This window comes from Sardina pilchardus, chromosome 6 (genome assembly GCF_963854185.1).
Source record: "Sardina pilchardus chromosome 6, fSarPil1.1, whole genome shotgun sequence".
Classification (NCBI taxonomy): domain Eukaryota; kingdom Metazoa; phylum Chordata; class Actinopteri; order Clupeiformes; family Clupeidae; genus Sardina; species Sardina pilchardus.
The window spans coordinates 20,207,013-20,229,769 of NC_084999.1; the positions used below are offsets into that span (position 1 = coordinate 20,207,013).

The 22,757-nt window shown below is 47.0% G+C and overlaps 1 protein-coding gene across 3 annotated transcripts in view; it reads left to right on the plus strand.

Annotated features, from left to right (window-relative positions):
- oxr1a (oxidation resistance 1a) overlaps positions 1-22,757 on the plus strand; it is a 53,275-nt gene that overhangs the window by 26,580 nt on the left and 3,938 nt on the right. For 2 of the 3 annotated variants that reach the window (XM_062538922.1, XM_062538924.1), the window contains exons 5-11: positions 3,734-3,886; positions 4,930-5,114; positions 8,517-9,169; positions 11,339-11,507; positions 14,253-14,433; positions 19,720-19,800; positions 21,010-21,135. In XM_062538922.1, the coding sequence (XP_062394906.1) occupies positions 3,734-3,886; positions 4,930-5,114; positions 8,517-9,169; positions 11,339-11,507; positions 14,253-14,433; positions 19,720-19,800; positions 21,010-21,135 (1,548 nt within the window). The remainder of the gene's footprint in view (positions 1-3,733; positions 3,887-4,929; positions 5,115-8,516; positions 9,170-11,338; positions 11,508-14,252; positions 14,434-19,719; positions 19,801-21,009; positions 21,136-22,757) is intronic. The other variant, XM_062538923.1, reaches the window with a different exon arrangement.

The following is a 22,757-nucleotide window of genomic DNA, read 5'->3' on the forward strand; positions in this document are numbered from 1 at the left end:
AGCTAGCAGCAGCAGACCCTATTTTGCTATACCTTCACAGGTGGGTTGCATCCTCTAAGTGCTTTCGCGGAAAACAAAGTAGCATCTATTCTCATGCTAGCAACAACGTCACCTGTCTGCTCGACCGAGATATCCGAAGACAAGGACGCGACAACAACCGCTTATCACGCTCGCGCGCCCGGGCTACAGTCATCTTTACCTGCGCGCCAGCGCTTGTCAACGGCCATTCAATTACTCTTCCTCCAGTCGTCCGTCCCCCGCCTGCCTTTCGCAAAGCTGTTTAATTGATTGCCGCGCGACTCAATATAGCATAATTCAGTCTCTTGCATTGACCAGCCCGCTCCTCAGCTCATTTGTCCCTTGTCAGTCCCATTAGGAGGCAGGCCTGTTATCAGTCCGCCGCCGCCGCGGCCCCGCTGCTAAACGACGTGTTTCTCGTCGAATGAGACACAGTGCTTTTTTTCCCCTCATCAAGGGGCGAATCACATTAACCAGGCTTTTGTTCTGCAATTTCAATTCAGTCATATGTTGGTGATGAGAGAGAGGGGGGGGGGGGGGGGGGTGGTAAGGGAAGAAAAATTCTCAGATACTGATGGATTGGTCATACATGCAAGACTGTCTGTGGAAGTAATGGTTTGATGGAAGACTGCGCGCTTCTGTTGAGATTTTTTTTTTGTTGCCCCTCTGTCTTTAAAAAGCTGTGCTGTGCCCCCATGCCAAGGAGAGTGAAGAGGAACAGCGTGTTAATGCCGGGCTCATAAATACTGAGAGGCTGCTCGGTCCACTCTGGGTGGTAATTAAACACCCAGCGCTCTCTCGGGGCGATTAGCGGAATCCCTGACAGAGAGACTCTAAGACCCATCAGTGCTTTGCTAACGCTGGGCCCAGAGGTGAGCAACTCGCTCGGCCAACTTCCCATCGCAGCAGCACCGCTGAGCCGGGCCTGATGATGCTGATCCATGCACCTGCTGCAGCAAGGGCAAGGGCAAGCAGTTCCTGGGTTAGATTGATGTACTGCATTGTGTCTGTATTTCACCGTCTACTTCCTGTGGAGGTCTGGGCTGATGAACGAGATGATGGCATATCACTGTTGACTGTCATGAAGGTCATTCCTTGATGTGTCACAGAAATCAGTAGCTCCTGTAGCTGATTGGAAGAGGTCATTTGACAGAGGATGCATGAGGCTGGTGTAGGTCATTGATTAGAGCGGCAGAAAATCTCCCATAAAGGGTCTTGTGTGTGTGTGTGTGTGTGTGTGTGTGTGTGTACGCACACATTCCTTTCTCCTCTGGCCAGGTGCCAGGCTACTTGAGTTTGAGTATTCTTGAGCGTGTGTGTTTGGGTTGGAATGTACGAATGCGTACGGATGCGTTGTTGATGTTGATGTTTGTTCAGCGGTCTTGGCTCTTTCTGTGTGTGTGTGTGTGTGTGTGTGTGTGTGTGTGTGGCTCAAGGAGCAGCGTGGGAGTATCAGAGAACAGCAGACAGCTGTGGGTTGAGGGGTCTCCGTCACACCAGCCGTCCGGGCGCCCACACACACACACACACACACACACACACACACACACACACACACGCACCCCTCCTCCGTGCACCCAGTCTGTGTGTATGCCTCCTCCGTCACTCCATCTGCAACGCCACGCCACCTGGCCAAAGCGCCGCAGACATCCAAACTGGTATTTATCCAAAGTGACACGGATTCGCCGTGGCAGGTGTGTGTGGGAACGGAGCCCAGGTGGACCCGATCGCCAGGCGGCGATGTTGCCGCTTGCTCCGCCGCGCTGCGCACCATCTATCCCACAATGCCCCGGCTCACCCCCTCCTGGCAGCTCCGACAGCCCGGGGAAAAGAGAGCGTGAGCAGAACCGCCGGGACGAGAGTTCACATTCTGGCCTCTTCCGCTGCGCGAGCCCGTGTGTTTTTTTCGGGGGGGGGGGGGGGCGGTTTTCTTTTTGTTTTGGAACCACGGGACATGGCCTTTGGCCGGGTCTGTGAATGCTGAGTCGTTTCTGAACTCCGCTGGCACAGAAACACTAGGTTCAGCGCCTCATCGCGATGCTTCATGTTCAAAAGATGACTGGGGCATGAAAGCAACGTTGAAGTCCAGATCTTACAAAAAAACATGTACACACTACAGTATTGCATGAGTGGACCACACACACATAACACGCACACATACACAGACATAGACACACACACACACACACACACACACACACACACACACACACACACACACACACAGACATGCAACAGAGCAGTTCATAGACCTTTTCAGCAAAAACAAAAACATTTATTTGACTGTTGTCTGACTTTTCGTGCCTTTTTGCTTGATGGTGCGTCACAGTAGTTCTTGCTTCATTAGACTCTGGCTGTGACTGTGCCCAGGCCTTGTTGTGCCTAGTTTACTCTTCAATGCAGTGGAAACTCAGGACAGGCGGTGGATGTATGCTATGCATTGTGAAGAGGAAGGGGAATTCTGCTGGTGCTAAGACAATGGGGCTCGAATTACCTCAGGCATGAAGCTTTGCATTCACCGTTTCCCAGTCAATGTGGAATAAACGATCTTGTCAGCTTTATTGTGGCAGTTAAGTTGGAGGCCTCGCGCATGTCGGTAAATTGACAGGGCTGTGACCCTCTATTAAAGATCCCATTACCATTAATAGCAGTGTTGCCATAGTGATTTAATTTGTGCACGGAGAACATTCCGCTTTTACCCAGCAGTGCACACGAAAGGCCGTCTTTGGTTTGTTTACATTCTGCGGTAATGGCCTTTCGTGGCTTACGTCTCCTTATTAAATTATCTTCTTATCTGCAATGTTGCAAATCCTGGGACAGCGCGTTTTGTGTAAAAGGTGTAAACTCGCTTGATTACACTCTCACTCTGTGAGAGCACATTCAGATAAACACATCGAAGCAGCTAAATCACTGCGCAAATTGCCCGAAATGGAAGATTCTCGACAGATGGCCGTTAAAGACTGGCTACAGGGAGCACGTGTGGCCTGTGCAATTTACACTCGTCTCTGCCTTCCGTAGCCCTAACTTGCCCCTTTGTGCGGTGGCGTGAGAAGAAATATAGCATGCGATTAAGGCAGCGCTGTCAGTAGCCTTTTGTTGTCTCACACGAGTCGCGGGAGATGTAGCTGTGAGCAACACATTCAAATTGAATAACTCAGCCAAGCTAGGCACGTTCAGTTTCTGCCATTACGCCTTTTTATGTGTTCACATTAACTATGTCATTGCTTGGCAAGCACACTGTAGGTTTAGGGCACACAGGACACACACTACAAGCATGTATGGCAGTTAATATACATAACAAATATTTACTTACAATGTTTTATGCTGCAGTTGACATCTCAGTCTTTTGAGTGCATGAATACTGTAAGGTGTAGTTTGTTCCAGTCTTTCAAATAGCTCTGTCTTTAAGCAGCATTGCATAATGATGGCAGAAAATGATGAAGACTGAAGCAAAAAGAATTGAAAAGAACATATAATATGCTCAGTGAACTAGACAAGCAAATACAACAATTGAAGAAAACGTCACGTAAAAGTACGAAAAGTATAAGAGAAACAAGATGGAGTGGCGTGACTCATGCCTGGTATTACATGGCTTGTTCCTAACTGTATCTCTCCACCCTGTGCCCCCCCCCCCCCCCCCCCCATCCCCTCCATTTTCTGACCTCACCCTACACCGCCTCCACCATCTCTCCCTGCTCCACCCACACCCACGCAGGACTCTGATGGCCCTCCGCGCTCCGAGGCGCACCATCCCCCGGTCTTCTCGGCCCTGCGGCAGTCCCGCGTGGTCTCGTCCACCTCCGAGGAGGAGGAGGCCCTCACCGAGAAGTTCCTCAAGATCAACTGCAAGTACCTCACCGACGGCAAGGTGAGCTCCGACACCGTTTCCCTCTTTTCCGTATTGCTGTCTTTTGTGCTACTTTTCTCTCTTTCGTGTCTGTATCACTCTCTCTTTCCCTAGCTTTCTGTCTTTCTCTCTTTCTCTCTCTCTTTCCATCTTTCACTTTTCTTTTGCATCCCTCCACACACTGAACACAGCAGGTGTCAGACCTCATCTGACAAGATTCAGGTTAATGAGCAGATCAGCCAAATCATCACACTGCTAAAGGTGTAGGTGTACAGGAAGTCAGCTGCAGTTGTGTTAAAAGCAGATTGAGGGATGCTGTACTATTATTGCACTGAAAATTCGGGAGAAACTCGTTGGACTCGCGTTCTCATCTTGAACTAGCACTGCAAACTGTGGTCCCTTAGAGGTTCTAGACTTGTGCAGGACTAGGCCCAATCCATGTGTGGGGAACCAGCCCGTAGAGTTAGGTGTGTGAGGACAGGGCGAGGTACAAACAGAACACCAAGCACGCTCTACCCTCACCCACTCAGTGGTTGGCCTGTAGCGATGCAAATCCACTCAGAAAATGTCTGCACAATGTACACTTACCTGTACTTTGTACTTGAGTCCAGTCATGTTGTATGCATTGACAGCTCGTGCTGTCAGTGTTTCTATTTATTATGTAACGTGCTGTCTGTCATGTCCATGTTAATGTACAGTATGTTCTGGATTATGCTTTGATGAGTCCGAGACCAATTTCCCCATGAGGACAAAGTCTATTCTATTCTATTCTATTCTATTCTATTCTATTCTATGATACACGGTACAAAGACAATTTCTTTGTGTGTGTGTGTGTGTGTGTGTGTGTGTGTGTGTGTGTGTGTGTGTGTGTGTGTGTGTGTGTGTGTGTGTGTGTGTGTGTGTGTGTGTAGAGTGTGTCCAAGACCAATTTCCCCATGAGGACATTAAAGCCTATTCTATTCTATTCTATTCTATTCTATTCTATTCTATTCTATGATGCACGGTACAAACACAATTTCTTTGTGTGTGTGTGTGTGTGTGTGTGTGTGTGTGTGTGTGTGTAGGGCGTGGTGGGCGGAGTCCTGCTGGTCACCCCCAACAACATCATGTTTGACCCGCTGCGGAGCGACCCGCTGGTGCTGGAGCGCGGCTGCGAGGAGTACGGCATCATGTGCCCGCTGGACGAGGTGCAGTCGGCCGCCGTCTACCGCGAGATCGCCGACCGCAAGATCAGCGAGAGCGTGCCGCCGTAAGAGACGCCACTGACAGCCCACCCAACACACACACACACACTCTCTCTCACACACACACACACAAATACACACACATGTACACTTACACGCACGCCCATACACACAAATACACACAGACTCACACTCTCCACAAGCAACCACTATGACCTACAATCTTAAACCACATACGTGTTTTCTCAGCTATATTCGAGCTCACACCTCCTCCACAGCACGCGCACACACACACACACACACACACACACACACACACACATACACACACACACCAACTGACACCTCAGCAGCTGCACTCCTCGACATCAAACTCACACACGCACACACACACATACACATACCTCTAATACACACACACCGCTTCATGCCTTTGCTAAACACATACGCACATCAGCTGTCAGTTTTGCAGCAGGTGTACAAAGTGTCCCACCCACCATCAGTCCTAGCCTAGAGCACCCTGGACACCGACAGTAGAGCAGCAGGCTTTCTCAGCCCTGTTCTTCAGTGGTGTTGTCTTCTTGAAGATCACCTAGTCTTGCTCATCCACTTGTTAAGCCGCCAGGCCCAGTAGACGCACCGTGGAGAAGCACAGCATCGTTACAGTAATGGAGTGGTTTGTGGGTGTTTGTAGAACAAGGCGATTTTCATGAGGGCATGTTACTGGCTCTCCAGTCTGTCCTCCAGCCAGGAGGGTCAGGGTTGAGGTCAGGGTTGGCTTCGGGGACCAACGTCCGTCTGGCCCTCTCATGCGTCTGACCATGAAGGTGGAACCAGCCCATGGAGTTAAGTGTGTTAGACTAGGGCGAGTCGCTCAATAAATACTAGAGGTGGGCATAGATTAATTTTGTTAATCTAGATTAATCTCACGGTAATCTTGAAATTAATCTAGATTAATCTAGATTAATTTTAGGTGCACCAGCGCAAAATTTAGGTGCACCCACATTTTTCATTGCATCGCCTTTAACGCTAAAAGGTCCCCTTTTTATTGCTGTCCTTTCATATAATGATTTTTTAACAACAAAAAGTCTAGAAAAAGCTTGAAACACAATAAAAGATTTTTTTCTTTACAAAATTATTTATATAAGCCTATTCTACATACTGAAATGTCTGATATTCATGACGGCACACCTTATGCATATTGCAGCCTACTATATTACAACTCTGCCTCTTTAATTCAGCTGTCTGCTTGAAACCTCAAAATGTAAACAAAGCCTAGCATAGTTGGCTAGTTTATCATAGTTTACTGGTTGGACTGTGCAGTTTCCCCACGTGTGTTTACTGTACGTTTCAATGTGGGCTAATACTTTTTCTCCTTTCGAGTTTTGGAGTTGGAAAACATTGGTATTGAGATTATCATCCAACTCATGCAAGAGTGACTTGAATGTAAGAGTTTTAATCAACTTTCTGCAGCAATGATGCTAACCGGAATTTATATTAATTTAGCTAACGTCTTCTATATGCATCATTTCACGATAGTGAATGTTTTATTTGGATTAAATGTGCATGTCGAGGGGCGGGTCGCGACTCGCGATTGTCCATTGAGCGCGCACGGGAGAGTGAGGGAGGGAGAGGGAGAGGGAGAGAAAGCGGGCCAAGGAGAGGGGGGTTACTTCTATTAGGAATGAGCGATCAGGTGCCATTCGGGAGGGGTCTGAGCTTATCGTCCATGTTGGGAGGATGTATCATTGGTTACTGTTTGGTAAAGTTGCACGCATAGTCTACAATGACAACTTGTGAAAGAAAGCAGCCGAGCAGCGTCAGGTGCACCAGTGCGACCTAGACTTTTTTCAGGCGCACTCTTAAACATTGGCGTTCGCGCTAAGATATCAAGGTGAAAGTGATCATAGCTTGCGTGGTATAGACCCAGCTCCCAGCCCAACTTTGAGAATAGATTAACGCCGATATTTTTTTTATCGCCCGATAAGAGTTGCACGATAACGCAGCACGTTAACGCCGATAACGGCCCACCACTAATAAATACGTATGTTTCTGTGGTCCTCTTGGAGAATAGCATTAGCAAAAGTAAACAAAGCAGCTCTGCCCATCACCCACTCGGCGGTTGACCGTCGAGTCATTTTAAATCCGGGAAATGACGCTCCCCAAACTGACTGCCGTCAAACAGCAGCCGACCCCGATTGAGTGCCGCCGCGCCTCATTGTTCATTAACGCTCCCCCCGAAAAATAGCAAAAGGCATTGGCAGAGCATGCGAGCTTAATGAAGTACGATCTCGCCCTCCCACGGCTGAATTACTCTCACTCTCTCCACACACGTTTCCTGTCTGTGGCTTTAATCGGCTGTCTGCCACCCACAAGCCTGCTCGCTTGCCGTTTATATCGGCTAGTTTTTGCATTATTTCTTTATTTTGCTTTGCGTACTTGTTTGTCGGCGAGCTCTTTTTTTTTCGAGGACAGCGTAACACAACACGAGTCAGGACTGTTCTGTTCCCGTCTGGCACAGCGGCGCCGGGGAAGCAAAGCGCATCGCTGTAGTTAAGCTGATGGCCGTATTCATTGTGATGGGTGATAATCATTGCCTGTGCAGGGCCCAGATGTTTCCTCAGCTGAGCTTTGGGCTGTGTGCATTGGTGTGTGTGGTTGGGTGTGTGTGGGTGTGTGTGGGTGTGTGCGTGTGTGTGTGTGTGTGTGTGTGTGTGTGTGTGTGTGTGTGTGTGTGTGTGTGTGTGTGTGTCTGTGTGTGTGTGTGTGTGTGTGTGTGTGTGTGTGTGTGTGTGTGTGTGTGTGTGTGTGTGTGTGTGTGTGTGTGTGTGTGTTGATCCTGCAGTGAGAGAGCTAGGGTGGATTTCTCTCCCAGGGCAGTAGACCATGACGGGCAACAGATTGCGGACCTGCTGAATGCTCTGCTCTGCTCTGCAGCGTCTCCCACACACAGCACGAGGCCTCCATTGCCCTTCTACCCCGTTACGTAGCGCAAGCACACCTTACAAATAAATGTACCCCCTGAGTAGTAAAAAGCACTTTATAAAATGTGAGCCCCGATATTGCTAATGCTAATCTACCTTTAGAACATTATTTACACTCTTAAAATGAATGTGTTGGAAACAAAACAAACTGTGTTGTCCCTATCTGGACACAGAGATGTGTTAAAAAAAACAACACAAGTTGTGCTATTTTCAACACATATTGTATAACAAATAACAAAAGCAACGTGTCGCAACGCAAACTGTGTTGTCTCTATTTGGACACAAGTTGTGTTGTTTTCAGCACATTTGTTTTACGAGTGTAGAACATAAGTGTATGTTCTTTAGTATCTTTTTATTTTTCTGTGTTCTAGTCAATTACTATTTTGTGATTAATAAACTGGTGGAAATGCCGTGGAGCAGTGACTGTGTGCTTTACGGTAGAGTCGTCAGTAGACTGAGCCTGCCTGATGTCTCGTCCATTAGGGAGCTTGAGGCCCAGTGGTCGACCGTCCAGCACCCGTCGGAGCTGCGTTCGCGCAGCACCGAGGGCTCCATCTCCGAGGACGTGTTCACCGAGTCGGAGCTGTCGCCCATCCGCGAGGAGCTGCTGTCCACCGAGGAGCTCCGGCTGGACGACAAGTCGTCCGGCGCCTCCTGCGAGTCCGTCCAGACGGTGGCCCAGGCGGAAGGCGCCGTGGCGGCGGGGAAGGGGCCGGGCAGCGCCCGGGGTTCGGTCAGCCGGGACGAGAGGCCCAGCGGCGGCGAGCAGAGCGACACGGACAGCCTGACCGCCCAGCCCCGCTCCTCCCTGGGCTCGGAGCTGACCAGTGAGGAGCAGCAGGCCCAGCAGCTCAGCACCCCCACCAGCGCCAGTGGGAAGGACCAGCCGGACAGCGCCAGCCCAGGCCAGGGCTCTGCGTCCCGGCTCACCTCCCAGAGCTCTGCCCCCGGGGCCGGGGCTGGGGCCGGAGCCGGCGATTCCCCCGGAGGAGCCAAGCTGGCCAGGGACAGGACCCGGGACTCGGAGTCGGACGTGGAGGAGCTGCGGAAGATGTGGAAGAGTCACACTATGCAACAAGCCAAGGAGCAGAGGGACAACGTCCAGAAAGAGCCCACCGAGGAAGCCAAGGCCGAAGGTAAGACACCGCCGTCCACACCAGCGCCGTCTCTGATAGGACAGAGTTCTGTTGATTTTTCTGTCTTTTCTCTCGATGTGTTCCGCTTTCTTCTTTAACCCTCTGTTCTCAGCGCCTCTTCGCTCTCTGTCTCTCTGTCTCTCTGTCTCTCTGTCTGTGTTTTATTATTATTTGTATTGTGCTGTTTACATGTGGTGGAGCTGAAGCAAAAACTCGGTCTCAAACAAACCGAATCTGGTATCGCCATTAGTCTGGCTTGGCCTTACACATCAAAAATGTTTACATAATATATTTATATATTTAAGATATAAAGTATGTACATTTTTCCGATATGGTTTAATGGATAATGAAAGCAAGACGGGATCGGGTGGTCCTTGCCTGTGCGAGCAGGGAATGCTACCAGGCAGGCATCAAGACCTGCGCAGGTGTGTTGTGGGAGAGCAGTGTGTCCTGAAAGGCTGTCATGTTTGATGATTGCCACGGGAGCCCACGCCGGAGCCCTGTGAAGTCGTAGCTATCAAAAAGCCCGAGCACTCCCCATGGTGAAGGCTGTGAGGTCTAGGCTGTGCCGGAGGCAGCTGATAAGTGTGTGTGTGTGAGTGTGTTTGCGGTGAGGTTTTTTTTTTTTTTTTTTTCCTCCCCAACTAAGCGAGAGAGAGAGAGAGAGAGTGAGATCAGGAGGAATGAGAGAATGAGAAGGAAAGAGAAAGAGAGGAGGGGACTTATGAAAATGCACCTCACCTGTTATCACCTCAGGAGATATGCGAGGCTTTCCAGGCCTTTTCCGCACACTCTGCTTTGATCCGCCACAGTCAACCTGTGCCACTCGCCCCCCCCGACCGCTGATAAGCACAAGCCCATCAAAGGCAACAGTGACACAGAATCGCAAACACCGCCAGCACCACCCCCTCCTCCCTATACACACACACACACACACACACACACACACACACACACAGACAAGCACAGAACACCTTTGGCAAAGACAAGACCTTGATTTGAGCAAATATCAAAGACTAGTGCCAGGCTCTGTACATTGGTGCAGATTGTGTATGCTGTGGCATGTCTGCAGCATGGCTCTTTGCTGATATCCTATCTCGCCGTAAATTACAGTAGACATGTTCTTCCTGTACGGCTCTACCATTTCCTCGCTGTTCAGTTTGTTTACGTGGTTGTTCACTCACTACTGATGTGTCTCTTTTGCTCAGATGGCATAATATACATGAATATATACAGTATGTATGAATTCATGCTGTGATCAATAGGTTGATTTGGAGACTATATATTTAGTCTGCTAAATGACTAAATATATAGTCAGTACAGTATGTCACTGTTCTTTTATATACGCGCCGCGGCCCACTCATATCCTACCTGCCTACACAACCTAGTCACCGAGTCTCTTTCTCTGTCTCTCTTTCATACATACACACACACACACACACACACACACACACACACACACACACACAAACACACACACACACACACACACACACACACACACATAATGTGTATATCGGTATTTACAGTATACACGCTCCTACATACATTCCCTCAGTCTGTCCAAGCACTGCGCTCACCTCTTAGTTAAATGCACACTGTCCCGCAGAGGGGAGTGTGTGAGTCACCGCTGTTATTCCGAGGCCTCCCACCGGGGGCTTTGCCTTATGGCCCACCCTCCTCTCATTTTCCTCACGGTATGCAGCCACAAACAGAGCGCAAAAAACAAACTCCATTAGGCACCACGGTAATGGACTCAAAATGGACGCCCGTGGAGAATCTGTTGTCTGAGGTGATTAACATTTGTTGGCCTCGGTGAATGGCACTAACGCTTCCCTACCAGGGCGGGGCCGTAAATTCTAAGAGTCCAGCTGGGATGACCTTTTAATGGGCTATTAATAAAGATGGCATGAAATAAGATCTGGCCGGCGTCGATGACTATCTTTAAAAGATTTGGCGGCCTTAAAGGTTTTAAGCGGATTTTGAGTTTTCTTTGTTTTCCTCCAGGGTATGGGTAATTCAGATTAGCGCCACTGAACGAATGTGGCTAATGCTTTGAATATCAATCCGGAAAAAAGTGTGTGTTACATTTCCCTAGTTGCTTAGTGAGTCAAGTTCTGGTGTCCACCTGTACTTCCTGTGACATTGCCTCATTTCCTGTGCCCTCAGGCCCAGCGGTGTTCAGGGAGAGGAAGAGGTCCAGGTCTCACAAGTTCCTGTGCCTTCGGGTGGGCAAGCCCATGAAGAAGACGTTTTTGTCCAACGCCAGCGCCTCCATGCAGCAGTACGCCCAGCGCGACCGCAAGCACGAGTACTGGTTCGCCGTGCCCCAGGAGAGGTGAGCCACGCCATACATCCCTGATCACCCCCAGAGTTCCCAGTCAAGTTCAACACTTCACCTGCTCTCTCTCCCCCACCATTATTGGAGGTGTGTTGTTGGAGCAGCATTACTTGCCTGGTGAACAACATCACTGTCCCAAAGTCTTGGATAGAGACATATGCTATGTTCCACTCATCACATAGAAATGGATAAATTGAGTAATTTACTCTTTATTCTGATGTTAGAAGGTAGGCAACATGCCATTTTACTTGCTCGTTTACAACCCTTTAATTAGGAAGGGGAATAAAATTGCAGATATCTAGCTCCCCATCATACTTTTCTGGCACTTACATGAATGATGAATTGAGCTTTACACTAGCTGCTGTCAGATATGTCATATGTGTACTGTATGCCAATCTTTGTCAAACGGAGGTCCAACCCATCAGATGATTCGGATATGATGCTAACATGCGGACATTATGTGTGAACGACACCAACGCACATGAAACCTGTTGAACACGCACATGAGCAGAATCTCTGCATGTTCTACGCTTCGTTCAGACACAAGCTCATTTACATCATATCATGTCCGTCGGAAATACTAGGAGGGGAGTAGTGTAAGAGCCAGCTAAGTTCGGAATTCCAAATGCCCGGTTATATTGTTCAGATATATACAGCCCAAACACTTGACATCCGCAGAACATGCAGACTTACACCTACAGTATGTCTGAAAGCAGCTACTGACTGGCTAAATCTCCAATTGGAAGTAGTAATGTAACATGTGGAGGGAGGCGGTGATCAGAGGGATGTTTTGTGTCACAGTCTGTATTTACGCCATAGTCAGGGATTTTAGTGGTCATTTCCGAGTCAGAAGAGGAAGGAGGAATCAACCATGTTTCCGGTTAAAGATTAGCTTAGTGGCCTTGCACCAAACTGTCCTTATTCAATAAAGCCAAAGTAAAAATGCATCTGAGGTTAAGCTAATGTCATTTTTAGGTTCTATGATACACAGTTAAACTAAGAGCCATTTTAAATGAGGAAGGAGGCCAGAAGCACACTGCTCGTTGAGTCTATCCTCTTGTGCCTTCTGCTTTCACTTTGTTTATTGTCGAAAGAGCTTCCCTACCACCACACATTCCTCTTCCCTGAAATATCTCCCCCGACTGTGCGGAATGCTTTCGGTAGCGGATCTCCCCCTGCCTGGTTAAAGACTTTCTGTATTGGTGTCACACTGGAATAAGTCATTAGGCCTGTCTCTCTCTGTCAGTGGCTGTCCAGTGGGAAGAGCTTCTGCCGCGTCAGCCGTTTCATTCTGTTTACTCTATACCCCCCCCCCCTCCACATCCTCATCAGAGAGCATCCGTGCAGGCCATCCCAGCCCTCCATCAAGCCCAGCAAATTTGTTTTCTTAGTAAATTAATTCTCAACGAGCTAACAGATTAATTCAATTTTGGGCCGTGCTAGGGAGACACATGTTTCAGACCAGAAATAGAATCTGTCACAGCCTTGTTATCAGTTCGCCGCTGCCCACACAATGCTGTCTTTGTGTCCTGTTGGCCAGGGGAAGAATATGGCTCTTTCTTGCCCCTTTGGCTGAACAGGGCAGTCTTGCTCTTTTTTTTCTAGACGACTCAAGATCCTTTGCCTCTTTTTTTTCTGCGTTTCCCGAGCTGAGAAGCAAAGATGGTTCACAAATAAGCACGCTCGCCTTTTAGCTTGGTGTCTTTACAAGACAGCATTTCACACCGAGTGCCTTCTTTGAATCAACCCAGGATTGGATAAAGAGGGGCAAGTACTTCCACTACAAAGTAAACAACACATGCCTTTCTGCAGCTCTTTGTTGCTGAACGCAGTCAACGCTCTATATTTATTATTTCTATAGAACTGTACTCAAGTGCACAACATTCTTTATGGATGTGCATGGATGCATGCGGGGTGTGCGTATCTATGAGCTCCAATGTGCACGTGCCTGAAGTTGGCACATTGCAGGCGGCGGCGGGGGCGGCGGCCATGTCGCCGTGCCATGCGGTCTGCCTCTCTGTCGTAAAAAACGCAGCGTGGCGCAGACCGCTTCGCTCTGCTCCGCTCTGCTCCTCCCCGCTGCATGACCTAGTTGAGTGGCGACCCGGAAGATCGGCGGCGAGGATCATGACAATGGCGGGGGCCGAGCGAGCGCGGGCCGAGATGAAAGGGACTGACCGAAGCTCACGCTCGCTTGTCAGCCAGCAGGCAGGGCTCAGGCTCCGGGGGTTCCGGCCCGTGGCATGGTGACACGGCCAAGGTGCCTGCACTGCTTCACCCACGCCAGACACACACACTGCTGCTGCTCTGGCAAGCAACGGCTTCATGTCCCCGATACATGTTCCCTGAGCGGAAGACTGATATTATGCCATATTGTGACAGTAATGTGGAGCGCCCAGTAGTTTTTCCTGACCTGTTAAATATTGGCTTCAGCTCAGCGCGGCATATGATGATGTATGCAAACATACAATATATCTTGTGTTTAAGAGATTCTACATTCTACACGTTTGTCAGAATAAACAGAATAATGTTATGCCATATTTTTTAAGCACACTTTTTAAGCACACTGGGAATGAGCAATACTGAAAGAATCTCACTGAAAATCCATATAATATACAGTATGTATGTATATATACTGTATGTATATACTACACTGCCGTAATGTACTGTACATTTACCTTCAGGCATCTCCATCACCACGTTCTTACAGCAGTCCTTCTTCTCCGTCTTTTGCGCCTCCAGGACGGACCACCTGTATGTGTTCTTCATCCAGTGGAGCCCCGACATGTATGGCGACGGCCTCGGGGGCATCAGCCAGGAGCCGGGCTTCATGGTGGTCAAGAAGCTGGAGGAGTCCGACGGCACCGAGGAGCAGAAGGAGCAGGCCTCCACCACCGACGCCTCCGACAGCAAGGAGTGGGAGGTAAGGCCTCCACGTCATATCCTCCTGCCGACTACGCCAAAGACACTTTTGCCACCGTACAGTCTGTCTAGTGTGTTTTAAGCCTGTGTGTTTCTTACGTTTAATATACTGTGATTTTTTTTAGTGTTGTGTGCCTATTAAACTTGTGTTCACTGTGACAGTTTAATATTGTTTCATGGTGGTGATTGTGTTTTTGCACCTGTTTTCAAGTCTGTGTATGTAGTTTTGTTATGTGCACTGAATTTATTGCATTGTTGCTCTTTGTTTTTGTCATCTGTGGTATGTGTTTTTTGTTTTTCTTTAAGCAGGTGTCTGATGCCTGCTATGCTGTTTGAACTGTACTTCATCTCTTCTTGTTTTCACGTGTTGTGTCAGAGCTCTGTAGTCTTTGGTTGATGTCTCACAGTTAGGACAGATAGTGTGCACTCTGCTCTGTCAAATCCCAGTCTCTGTTCCTGTGTGTTTCTTTAACAGTGAGCTTGCTGCTGCTGTGTTTTGCATGACTGTGCAATGGTGGGGCTTTTTTCCAAGAAAGCAACAAATACATGTATGCGATTTATGCATGCATGATATATATTCGATTGTTTTGTTTTTTTCTTTGTACCGTGTGGAGCCATACTTTTTCAATGTGAAACCAACAGATAGTGCCATATCTAGTAATATCTATTACATAGATGGCATTATTTGGTTGGTACATCTTGGTGTTGAAAGTGTGTTGATGTCAGCTTGTTTTATGACTTGAGCACTGACATGAGTGTAGTCATGAGTACAGGAAATGTCTTGTGACTAGGGTTTAAAAGTTTGATATTCATTTGTAATATCAAATGAATGAAAGGATGCCAAGTCAATATGTTGTTTGTTGGATACTATGGTGACTGGCAAACCTTGACATGTTGGCCGACAGTGTATGAAGTACACTAAAGTTGCTAGTCTCTTGTAAAATAGGCTACGAACGCAAAGTTAGACGTCTGTCATAGATGCTGGTTATGAGTTGTGGTTGTAACGTTTACATAGCGCTATGTCATACAATGCAAACCTCTACATCTGAAAGTATTTGTATGGAGTAGGCTATGCATTGGCGCCTGTCATAAGCATTTATGGTCGAGTGTATGTTTTTATTGCATTGACGTTTGAAAGTTGTGTGCGGGATAGATAAGGGCGTTAACCGAGTCTAAGGGGCATGACTTGCATGTCAAGATATCATGCCAAATACGATGTCAAGATTGCCTTCCAATCGTCATTACATTGCACAATTAGCCTACTGTGTGCTTTCTAAAGAAACAGACTTTCAAACGTGCATATAAAATGTTCTTGTGCCTGGCGTAGCATTTGATGGGGGGGAACTGGAAAATCTGGGGGTCTGCGTCTTTAATGGGCATACAGGGGGGAAGACCGAATACAGATCTACACCAATAGAATATTCCCATATTCATGCCCAGGCTTTCTATTGGCTGTCTGTGCTGTCAGACAATTTCAGTGAAGACCCTGAAAAACACATTTGCTACTTTGTTTGCTTGGTTGGATGTTTCGCGGTCCACCGTCTGTGCAAGTGGGAGTATTTCAAGAAACTGGAATGCGAGACTCGTCTCGTATCTGCCTCGCCCCGAAAAGACATGTTCTCCAGGAGGGTGAAGGAAGCAAATCAACTGACTCCTAAGTACAAATATGTACGTTATCTTGCTAAGATAGTAGCTTGTACTCTTTTATTGTTGATTAGCCAGTCAGCTGTTATTAGCATTCTTGGCTAACTTTAACCATCAACCGGGTGACAATCCATCCACTCGTAACGCTAGCAGAGAAGCTGTTCACTTGTGTGTTGTTAAACCGTGCCAAAGCGAATTCCAGTTGCTAATCCTGCGCTTGATGTTGGGTTCGGTGTCTCTGTTACGCACACATGACTTTGGCCAGTTGTTTACTTGTGGAAGTGGACTGGCAAACTGCGGTTGTGGCTAACCGATTAGCTGTCGTTCGATTGTGATTTTAGAGGGGACATGCTGAAAATAGTTGACACGTTGAACCGCTGTCCTTGCATAGTGCCCTGAAGGCCCGCGACCTGCTAGCCGAAACATGTGAGGGCTGTAAGTTAAATGTACACCTGTGAAGATTTAATGGCACGATAGTAAAATGTTGTATTACTTCCAAAGCAGTCTGATTTCGGACAATGTTTGCAGTGTTTACTGATTCATTCAGGGATAGGGTATTCTGACCTTGTGTTAACCAGAGGTTTAATGTTTTCATGTGAAAGGGCAGGCCTACGTGTCTGGTCATATTACAAAGACATAACACACACCCAGCTATATTTTTAACCCAGGTTTAATAGTTCCCTTTCAAATTAGTTTATTTGATCCTTTCTACCAACCTAAGTCTTTCTAGCTGGTCATTGGTTTAAATCAACGTGTTAATATGGGAATCATCCCATCTAAACAACCATAAAGGTTAAGGTTTTTGTCTTGGTATGGAAAATGTAGCACACTGTTAGTGAATCTGTATGTTGCACTGCCCGTCTAGTGCTTCGCTTTGTTCTGGTGACAGCTGACGTAGCGAACAGACTCCGAGTCTGAGCTGAGTTGACCTGTCTCCGCAGCTTCCCTTGCGGACAGAGGAAAGAGGTAGGCCTAGCAGATGCATTTTTCATGACGGTGTCCTGATTACCGTTTCTTTTGAATTATTGACAAATGTAAAGTGGCAACTTGTTTGCCCGAAAGTCTTATTTACACTCAAAAAACGAAGACACCGGAGTTGTTGCTGGTCTAGTAGTGATGTGTCAAAATCAGTGACGTGCGGTCAGGGTAGGCAGGGTAGGCAGTGCCTACCCTGAGTAAATTTCATTTTAAAAAGAAGGACGACACGTATTTTTAAAAAATATTATTAAAAGCTCACACTGAAGTCACAAACAATACAATTAGAATGCAATTTCAATTCTAAAAAGTAAATTTACGTCTTATTTAAGGTCAAAAACTCAAACTTGAAGGCTTACGCAAACAGCGATTCACAACACTGAACTACGCAGCAAAGCAAACATGCCTGGTTACCGTGGGAACGCCCAAGCAAGCAGTCCCAAAGCTTGCTTTGATTCCAAAGGCCAGGGTAGGCTTGTAAGGTCTCTGCCTATCCTCACCATTCATTTCAATGCTGCGAATTTCGGAGGTTGCGCATGCGTATTACATGATTCATGCGAAAGTTTATGGAGAGAATAAGCATGCTTATTCCCGCCAAGCGCTGCCTTTAGAACGCAGATAAGCCAATGGCAGTCCGGCCTCAACGGGACTCGGGACATCAGCAGCTCGAACAACTCCAGATAGGAAACAGCAGGGAGGAGGCATACAATTACAAATGAATGGTGGATTTATGTAGTTTAGCTAATTAAAAACCCAGACGGATAACCATGGTCAACCAAGTACACCGAGAGGCTAGAAAACGAGGTTATATTTCATCAACAGTAGCCTACAAGATGTCTCACGTTTGCAGCAGGTCTACTAAAGAAGCCAACAACGCACCAGGTATTCACTAGCCTATCCAGCATGTCACGGGCAGAAAAAAAAAGTTTGGGTCTCAGTTAAAACGATTTCCCCCCTCTTAATCCCCCAATAAATACCAGTAGGTCTAGTGAGGGAAATTAGCTTAGGCTATTTGTTATTAAAAATATGATGAGGAGGACCCCAACGAATTTTCTTCCTTATTTCCTTCTCAAACTACGTTGAAACTGCATCTTTAACAGCCCAATTTTCAAAATTTCCCCCAGACCCCCGTAGGGTAAAAAAATAAAATAAAAAATGTTTTTTAAAAATGCACACCTAGTGACGCCTCTGAATCTGTAAAATGACTAAGTAGGAGGAGTATTACCATTGAAAATATAGTAATATTTGCGAGTGTATGGATGGAATTTACACATGTGAATGGCCACTGCCTACCCTGCCACAGACCTCACCGCACGCCACTGGTCAAAATACTGTTAAATACGTCTGGCGATTTTCTCAACTCTAAGGTGGCGGTCACATATTACCCTGAAATATATTTAGTTTCTGTTGAGCTTTGTAATATAATTTCGTTTGGCTTAAAAGCAATGCTTTGTGGCTTTTGCGTACCTCTGCTATTCTGAAAGGGTCGTTTTAAATCTCTGGATTCTTGAGATGTGGCTGATGGCGCTGTGCTTACATAAGCCTCACTGCTACGGAGTGGTTCTTCCTAAAGTTCATTATTGATGTGTATTCTACTCAAGAAGTGCTGGGAATAGCCTAGGTTATCTGTTGCAGATATCTTCACTGCCTCTCAGTGAAGTGGAGTTAACGGTAGGCTCAGATGTGTTTTCAGGCCACCGTTTACCAAACTGGAGGTGTATTTAACTCTAAGTGGATTCAGTTGATATTTGGTGTTTGCCTAGCTATTCAGGTGTGGAAGATGTGCTCTAAAGGCTGATACCAAACTTGTTCCTTGGTTGACTTTTCTGGCCAAGGGCCCCTTCACTGATACAGACACCATTGAGGGACTGACTTAGCCCATGACTGACTGACTGACACTGATGTATCATATAAAAAGGATTTGCCTTTCAAACAAGGCCAGCAGTGATGAGTAGGTGTTTAGGCACGCTTTAAAATAGTTGTTGACGGATTCATATGTCATTCAAGCAATTAATTTAACTTTTAAGTCCAGCACTATGTTTAATTCCTGAATGGATGAGAAACTGTCTCTTGGGCTTTTCCTTCTAGTTACGTAGTTTGTTTTGGTCTGCAGTTTTTTTTCATGGTCATGGTCAGATTATGTTCTGGGTCTGACTGATAACTGTGGCCCAGCCTACTCAGGCAAACCAAACCAAGGGGTCAGATTCAGTTCAACTGGCTAAGGCCTATGGGTGTGAAAGCACTGTAAGCTTGGCAGGGTATGAAAATATTCAGTCAGCAGTCGGAATAGATACTAAATGTATGCACACAGCCTTCTTTGCATTTGTTATAGTGGATTATTAGTGAGAGGTTTGCTGCTTGCACCATCATGCAAAACACACACTCAAGCCTCACTCGCTCGCGTGCCTCAGTTGTGCGGCACCCTCCTTTAAACTGTCCAAACGGAGATTGGTCACTGGAGGGCATCTGGAGATGCACAGGGATCTCAGAGCTGGAGGATGCAGAGCTTGAGCCTGCCCAGGATCTGTTTTTTTCTCTTTTTTTTTCTTTTTTTCCCCTCCTCTCGCTTTCCTGTCGTCTCTTCTGCATCTTCTCTGCTCTGCCCATCCTCGTCTCCTCCTTCCATCTGACACACGGTCACTTCCTCTTCCCCCTGTCTCTACACCAGGTAGTGTCGCTGACTGAGTACCACCGGCGGATTGACGCCCTAAACAGCGAAGATCTGCGCGCCCTATGCAAACGGCTCCAGGTGCTCAGTGCGATGACCACCCCTCTCTAGGCTCGCTTTTAGACACGCACCCTAAGACCCATGCTAAGAGCCCCCCGAGAAACACTGAAGGAACTTTTTTTTGTGTGTGTGTGTGCGTGTAACGTTTTTACCAAAATTTCTCATTTCCCCCAATAGCTTCATGCCATTGGGACATCTGGTCTTTAGGCCAGTCATTCAGTCACTTCCTAGCAAGTCTGGTCTCCAGGTTAGACCGACTATCGTGAGCTCTCTGGTGGCTGAGGTTTACCCGGCTCCCATTCTCTCGGTCAGGCAATTTTTCTAATTCAAATGAGGAATTTTGGCTCAACGGGTCATGGTGCTTCCCTTCCCTCTGTTGCCACGTTACCTGTTTGGAGGTGGCAGGGTGTTGGGTTCTGGGGGGGGGGGGGGAGGGGGTGTTGATGGTCTTGAGGTATAGATGAACAGTGCGGAAGTTAGGACTGCATCGATGAGTGGCTGAATTGTTAGCTGAAGACAATGCTGGTAATTCAAGCAAGCGCTGGGTAACTTGAGCGCGCCACAGGCCACCCAGGGCCGAGCGCCTAAAGCACTTCTCTGCTCTTGCTAAACCACTCAGCCTAGACACCGAGCCTAATCCTGGGGTGCTTAACCTTTTGCTTTGGTTGGCCATGTGTTTTCTTCAGCCAACATTCAGAGTAAACATTAATTATGTTTCGATGCTTAGTCCTAACTGTGAAAATGCTGAGCAACCCTATACCTAGACTGAAACATATAGATAGACTAATTTTTTATCTCTTCTCAAAATTGCTCCATTACAACGTGGGAGGCAATTTTGCATCTAGTTTCCATTTCTTCCACAGTGCCAGCATTTGCATTTGTTTTGTCTCTTGCTGTGGTCCTGGTCTCACCCCCTTTTTGAATAAACACAAATACTCACAAATTCAAAAGAGGACACATTTTCAGACTAACCATTATTGACCACTCGCTTGGACTAAACAATGGAGAAGGTAGGCTGCTCCGGCCCTATCCTAGCTAAGTTTGTCCCCCTGTAGGAACCTGTACCTAGAAAGGTTGGCATATTTATTTTCCCCCGATTATTTTCAGCGGCTTAGTTGTAATTCCAGTTACTGTAGCTAGTTAGAAAGCTAAGTAAGAAGAAATGCACTGTTTGCCCTGTGTTGTGTGTGTGTGCGTGTGTCATTACTTACCGCTGATATCCGCCTCTAGATTACCACCAAGGAGGAGGTGAACTCGAACCATGGTGGCTCCATCACTGCCACGCTGGAGCCGGAGACGTTCAGACCTAACCTGAGCGAGGACAGCGACCTTCTGGAAGGCGACCAGATTGAGAAGGTACCTCATTCTCAATGCAACATGGCAAAGCACCACAGGGAAAAGGGGACGGTGGGCGTGGAGCAGCAGCCAGACTGATATCGATCGGCCCTGTCAAGGAGCTGCTTTTCCAAGCTGCTTTTCCAAGTTGCTCTTCCCGCTTTCTCAAATTGATCTAGAGTTAAAGGTGCCATTTTTTGTTTACGTCGCGTGCCTGCCTGAGTCGTAGACTACAACTGCTGAATAAGGGGTTTACATACAAGCTATTTTCTTTCCTTATAGATATACCATGCATGTCTAGGTATTGTTGGCAACTGTAGAGCTCCACCTAGAGTCGCAATATATTTAGATTTTACTATGCAGTTGTAAATAGCCTACTTCTCATGGCTTGTTCTCCCTGTACACAATGCAAATTCTTTTGTTTTGTAGGTGAAGGATTAACAACAGGCAAAAACTGTCTGTATTTACCAGCAAAGAAATGTTTCTCGATTCTCGTGAGATGTCTTCAGGTCACTATTCATGATGTTGCAGGCTAGTTCTCTAGTTAGCGATTCACTACGCCTGTGCTGCATGGCTATGCTAGATGAACGATTCCCCTATTGCAAGTTCAAATTGGCTTTGTAAAGGTTACCTCAAGGTGAAAATCTACCTTTTAATTTTCGACATTTCTCTAATGAACGGTCCCCTTGGCCAGTGCGCTTCAAAGTTGCCCTTTGACATTTCATTTCAGCTGTGTTCTGTTATCCATGAGATTTGCAGGAAGTATCACAGGAAGTACCACAGGCTGTGGGAAGAAGCTTGAATAAGACAGGCTAATCCTCTAGGTAAAGACCTTTTGTAGACCGGTCTTGAATTAGGTGCCAATGCCTCAGGATTTCCTCGTGCCCTAGTCCCCTGTGTCTGGCAAATCGCTAAAGCGCTTTCAATAAGGCGTCATAATCTGATGGATTCAAAGGGAATGCCATGCAAGCTGTGGACTCAGGATGAAGTAAGCCAGAGAAGGGTGCTTGTGTGGGTGGATAGGTAGTGTCTACGTGTTTGTCACTGTTGCAAAATTGCAAAATTCACGCCGAGTTCATACAGGTATCTCTCTGAAGTTTCCCCGTGTGGAAAGGTGAACAATACTGTCAATGCTGTCATTGGCCATATAGCTCTACCCTGTCTGCCCAGGGTATTATTCATATTGTTTAGTATGGACCTCAGGGCTGCACTTAAAGGGGAGGTAACTGACAAACCTGGGTAACTTTGGGAGTAGCCGCTGATATCTAACACTGCCCTGAGCAGCTATCGTTTTGAAGTCAAATGTTACTTACGTAGAAATCAGCGGAACTGCTGAAGTTACCTAGTGAGTAAGTAAGTAAAGTTTATTTATAGAGCACATTTAAACACCGCTTTCACTGACCAAAGTTCTATACAGAGTTAAGTAAAGAAATAAAGCAAAAGAAAGCAGACACAGATCAACAATAACGATGAGACATGTACACAGTTACAGACAGGGCAACAGACAGAGAGTTAGGGAGCTGGTAAAGATAAGGTAAAAATATGAGCCTAGACCTAAAAACACAGATGGAGGGAGCATTTTAATGTCCAGGGTTACCTGGCCAGTAACCTTGCTTCATCTTATACCCCTCTGTCAAGTTAAC